Source organism: Lactuca serriola, chromosome 8 (genome assembly GCF_051521515.1).
Source record: "Lactuca serriola cultivar US96UC23 chromosome 8, Lser_US96UC23_V15, whole genome shotgun sequence".
NCBI lineage: Eukaryota > Viridiplantae > Streptophyta > Magnoliopsida > Asterales > Asteraceae > Lactuca > Lactuca serriola.
In genome coordinates, this window is record NC_136415.1 from 52,956,047 (window position 1) to 52,962,168 (window position 6,122).

General features: G+C 35.1%; 1 protein-coding gene across 1 annotated transcript; it reads left to right on the plus strand.

Moving 5' to 3' along the window:
• Nucleotides 1-1,089: 1,089 nt before the first annotated feature.
• Nucleotides 1,090-4,921, plus strand: LOC145066562 (uncharacterized). Its single transcript, XM_079013855.1, has 5 exons — nucleotides 1,090-2,975; nucleotides 3,064-3,151; nucleotides 3,236-3,363; nucleotides 3,447-4,614; nucleotides 4,706-4,921. The coding sequence occupies exons 1-4, from the start codon at nucleotides 1,414-1,416 to the stop codon at nucleotides 3,763-3,765; spliced, it is 2,097 nt and encodes a 698-aa protein (XP_078869981.1). The 5' UTR covers nucleotides 1,090-1,413; the 3' UTR covers nucleotides 3,766-4,614; nucleotides 4,706-4,921.
• Nucleotides 4,922-6,122: the final 1,201 nt, after the last annotated feature.

Sequence of the window (6,122 nt, forward strand, 5' to 3'; positions counted from 1 at the left end):
ATATAGTCCATCTAGTTTTTATTTTAGTTTTATTGGTTTCGGAATATAAAAAAAATTATTAAATGTTAAAAACTATTAAAAATATATATTTGGGCAAATATGATATTTTAAACGTTTAGGAATGTCAAATATGATATTTACAGTTTAGGTCGGACAAATATGATATTTAGATGTTTACTAAGGGCATATACGGAAATCTACCTTATTAAATAGAGCGTTAAACTCTATAACAACGTTGTTCGTGTTCCTCCATTTTATGTATATTTGATCTTAAGTACGATAGTGATCTTGATTCAATTCTCATTGAGAAAACATGTAGTGATTTTGCTCCAAAAAGATAACCCACTTTTGTTGATGCCAACCCTTTTGCTCCTCCAATGCATCGACTCATGCAACGGCCAAACTACATCTTCTATCGTGCTCCAAGGTACAATCGAGGAACCAAGTTGAGCGTTTGAGGAATACATTTTTTGCAAAAATAAAATTGAGAGATGTAAGATGAGTGTTGAAGTTTTGAGAGAAATAACATTAAAGGTTGAAAGTGATAAAAAATGAAGATAGTTATTAGTATTTATTTTGTTGACAAGTGGTTAAAATTTTGAAATTTTGAATTAAAAAACATATACTTTTTTAAACTTAGTTTTTTCTCTCATCTTTAAGTTGTGTTGTGGCCTAATCCATATATTGAGCTCATCATATCGAGGATGTGGGACAATGTGTGGCCATCCCAATAATGTCAAGGGGCGGTGTTTAACCACTCCCCAACCTTATAACAAATAAACATCATATACACATTAAATGTTATTTGATTTATTTCAGAACTTAGATTTAGTAACTAGTATAATGTTTATGAAAATACAATGCTATTTCAATCATGTGTACTTGGTCATGATTTAGACATAGCTGTTATTACTGTTACATTGAGTAAAAACTAACTTATTGTTTTCTATAATTAATTAATATGTATATTCAAAAGATTTAAAAAAAAAAAAAAAAACTCGGAATTTCAAAAAGTTAACTTATAAATTAGCTTTATTAACTTGTCAAACAAATAAATTAAAAAAAGAAACTGGAAAAACAAAATTCGTTTATTTTAGAGGGAGTAAATGTTGTTAAGCAGAACTACCTCTAAACGAATTGTTGACATCGTTATCAGTAAACTACTGTCATCATTCCCAACTAGTCGACTACAAATCATCTTTAACCTCAGGTCAAATACCTTAAAACACAGTCCACATGACATGCTATCACTCTCGTCCTTTCTTTCTATCTCCCGTGTATTGTCACCATTCCCGATCGAAAAAGATTCTGCGTGAAAAAGTCACTTCTAACATCAAGGTAACAACCCCTTTCCTTCTCTTCCTCTTTCTCTGTCTCACCCACAACCACATTAGAAGTTAGAACACAAGGATAATGCACACCATTTGTTTCAACCCAGATGTATCGCTTAGTTCTAGACCTCTCCTATCTTTACCATCCAATCACGCCTCCTACATGTTCGATGAAATGTTTGAAAGAAACCCATTATTATTTTCATCACGAAAATGTTGTTGCTGTTATTCTGCTGCTAATATTTCAATGTGTAATAGATTGACTGTAATAAACCCTAGCTTTTTATGTAAAGGGTTAAGCCAATCAACTTTGATTCAATGGTCACTTAGTAAACGATTAATCTTTCATGGTAGCAGTAGACAGTTTTATGGTAATACCACTGGGGTTTCTTCCTTTACTGATGGAAATTATTACCATGAAAAGCTTTCTTCTTTCAACGATAGAAAGAAACACAGACAGAGGGGTTTTGGACACAAGAGGAAAAAAAAGTTTTTGGGTAATGTTAGTGATGCTTATGTGAATGATGTAGACGTTATGCTTAGCTTATTAACAGATGAGGTGGGCTTGGAGTATAGTGGCGAAAAAGAGTGTAAAAAGATCGATAAGAATCATTTTATATGTGATAATATGGAAAAGAAAAATGTAGATTCTGGGGTTGTGAAAAAAGATCAGAGGTGTGATAAAGAACAAGTGAAAATACTGGAGAAGAAAGATACTGTAAAAGGACATTATAAAGAACCGGTTGATAGAGTCGCTAACAAATCAAGATCAAGAATGAAGTGTAAACAATTCGAGAAACTTCCAGATAAAGATAAGAGTGTTATTGATTCAACTTTCAGCTCTCAGAAGTTAAAAGTGATTTCAGAAGTGAGAAAACCTCAGAACTGTGAAGAGATATCTACTGAAGTTAGTCATATGGTTAAAGACATCAAAGAAGAAAAACATCAGAAAACAAACCATTTGATTAAAATAACAACAGTTTCCAGTGAGGACTCACAACAAAGATCAAGAATCTCGGATACCCATGTCACAAATAGTGAAAATTCATCAGTTTCACGTAGAAAAAAATCTGAGAAACACAAATTGTATCCAAGTTTAGAAATGAAAATGGTGGAAGGAATCACGGATGGTGGTCATAAAGGGCCTTCTGATGAGATGTGGCACATGACTGATGCATCATCAGATCATGACATAACATCTTCAAGTGAGATTCTTGATGGTGTCAAGAAAAATATCAGATCCTTGTTGACAGTTATCGGGGACGTAATCCGATTCCGATGTTCATCTCCACGTTCGGAATCCCACATTCCACACTCAGGTGGCGGAAAGTGTTCCTCATGTTTGTCTCTTACTAGCGAAGCATGGTTTTCTAGTCATGATTCCAATAACGATTCCACTCCCTGTAATCAAGAATCACCGATTCCATTCCCCCCAACCAATAAAACTTCTCATGTGTCTTTGAGTGATTCCAAGTTTGATGAATGGGAAGAGGCGTATAGTTTTGAGGATAAGAAACGAAAAGAAGATGAGATGTTTATGAGGGAAGCACTTTTGGAAGCTAAAAAAGCTGCTGATGTATGGGAGGTGCCTGTTGGAGCTGTACTTGTGCATAATGGTAAAATTATAGCTCGTGGATATAATTTGTAAGTTTTTTTTTTCTTGGAATTTATTTTTGTTTTCATATGATGGAATATATATATTTGTATAGTAGTTGATGTGTGTAATTTTTAGGGTAGAAAAATTACATGACTCCACTGCTCATGCAGAGATGATTTGTATACACGAAGCCTCAAAAATCCTTGGTTCGTGGAGACTTTCGGTAATTAATTTTTCTCTTTTTTACTTACTATTTTCACTCGTTGCATCTTAAGTAATTACTGATTTTACTCTCAATGAATTGCAGGATACTACTCTTTATGTAACACTTGAACCATGTCCCATGTGTGCTGGAGCAATTTTACAAGCCAGAATTGACACACTTGTATGGGGAGCTCCAAATAAGCTATTAGGAGCTGATGGTAGCTGGATTAGGTATGCAAAATGATTTTCAACAATGGAGTAACTAGAATCAACTAATTATTTCCATTTTTAGTAACTTTCTCATGGTTTTACAGACTATTTTCCGATGGGAATGAAGGAAAAGACGCCACACCAACAGATAAACCGTCTGCTCCTGTGCACCCGTTCCACCAAAACATGGCGGTTAGAAGAGGAGTGTTGGCGGAAGAGTGTTCCGGAATCATGAAAAATTTCTTTCGATTAAGAAGAAAGAAAAAGTCAGTACCGGAATCACCAATTCCGCTGGAACCGGAATCGCCAATTCCGTCGGAACCGGAATCACTGATTCCGCCGACATCTATTACTGTTTCCCATCATCATTCGGACTTTTTATCCAAGATCCAGCATGCCTTTAAGATCATCTTTTGTCTATAGATTAAAAACAATATTTTTGTAATTTTTGACATTTGATTATTAATTTATTATTACTTTTAAGGTAGTTAGTTGACATCATGAAAGTATCAAGATTGATCTTTAAGTCATATCTGAGATGAGATGCACCACCCACATGAAGGTCATGTAGCACCAACTTTCTTGATTTCATCTGAAATTAAACATGCTTTATGTGTTATAAATTAACAATTCTTTCAATTCAAAAACAACAATTCACCAAAAAAAATGTTGAGGATTATTATTATTCCAGCTTTGATCTGCCTTCTGGTGGTGGTTTCCGAAGGACAAGCACCTGCCACGTCACCATCAACTACACCCGCCATAGTGCCGCCACCTTCCACCACCCCACTTCCACCACCAGCCACCCCAGTTTCTAGCCCATCTATCCCACCACCACAACCACCGACTCCTCCTCCACCTGCTCCTCCGGTCTCAGCTCCGTCTACTCCACCACCGCCATTGCCAGCCCCGACACCACCACCGGTTGCTTCACCGCCTACTGTCCCTCCACCAGCACCGATTCCTCCACCACCAGCACCAGCACCAACTCCTCCACCACCAACACCGGCACCGACTCCTCCACCACCAGCACCGACTCCGGCTCCACCACCGCCAACACCAGCACCGGCACCGGTTGCTCTTCCGCCAGCACCAACACCGGAGATGAGTCCCTCACCGGCACCCGCTCCTACAAAACACAAGCACAAAAGGCATAGACACAAGAAACATCATGCACCAGCACCAGCACCGGTTGCCAAGAGCCCACCAGCACCGGTAACCACCACAGATTCTGATGATACAGCACCAGCACCATCGCCAACACTCGATCTGGTAATTTTTTTATTTATAAAAATGTCACTTTTTATCTAAAAAAAACTAAAAAGAAAAACATAAAACTGACGATTTGATTTATTCATTACAGAGCAATGGAAGAACCCTGTTTAAAAATGGAGGCGTTGGATTCATTATCGCTGTTCTACTGGTTTTCATGAGTTAATTTGATCCACATTTTTGATGTTATTATTTCCCTACAACTACATAAATACATTTTCCACTTGTATTTACTATGATTCTTTTTAAATGTACGCATGATATTCAAATTCAATCAAGTCAAACTATCTGGGAATTGGGAATTCAACAGCTTCGACAAGGTTCAAAATATCGCTAGGTTTAGTTGAATCAACTATAATAGAAAAAAATTTGTTCATTTATAATTCATGAAATCATATCAACATAAATCAGAGCACATTGAGCATGAGAAATCCCTATTTTGCAGATCAGTATCTAATGAGCATTAGGGGTTACCATTATTTGGTTTGGAACTGATGGAAGCTGAAAAAGGAATCAAACTCAGAATAAACCAAATTTCAAATTCGGTTTTTGCTTGGGTTTCATACCAAACCGAATTATGAATTTGGTTTAATCAATGTATTGATATAGTAATTATATAATTTATAATTTTATACTTTTAAAAAAAAAAGTTAAATATATACTTATTAGTTAGACCCCTACTTTCCCAAATAGCCAAAATTTGATTCCTAAATTGTGCAAGCATTAATATTTGTCAAGATTGGATCCGCTTGACAACGTGGTCATTGTGCAAGAACACATTGAAAACATTTTAAGAAGTTAGGATGGGTACTTCTTTCTTTTATAAATGTGGAACACTTTGAAGATATTGAGAAGTTTGTAACTTTGTATTTTATGTTCGTATTTAATGTTTTTATATTTGAAACTTTAGATCTTACATTTGCAAAATTGGAATTATTGATTTTATTTTTGAACATAATAATTGGTTTTCTCATGTTCCAAACCAAACCAAACCAAATTGTAATTTGGTTTGGTATGCATTGACTAGAATTTGGTTTGCTTCGTTTTTCGGTATGGACAAAAACAAATTTAATCTCAGAAAACCTAAGAAGGCATACACCGAATGGTTGCGCACCTCTAATCAGGTGCATACAAGTCGATATTCCAAATAGAAAAATCCAAAAATACATAATGACTCTTGTCTACCAAACTAGTGTTCTTATTTGAATAATAAGGGATTTTGATTTCTAAAGCTAAACAAAAGAGTTTTAAAATTATTTATTTATTTGACATACAAATACTTGTATATTCACGTTTTCTTTGCAGTTATTGTCTCCGATTAACATAAAATGAAAGCTGGAAAATTCGATAAACAGTACTATCTCATTTGACCGGGGACTAGAGACTTGGATGACCTTAAATTACAAACAATTAATATTAAGAAAAGTAAATATAACTAATATCATAACAAGATAGACAAATATTACTAATATCATAAAGAATATGTAAATATGACTAATAAAACAATG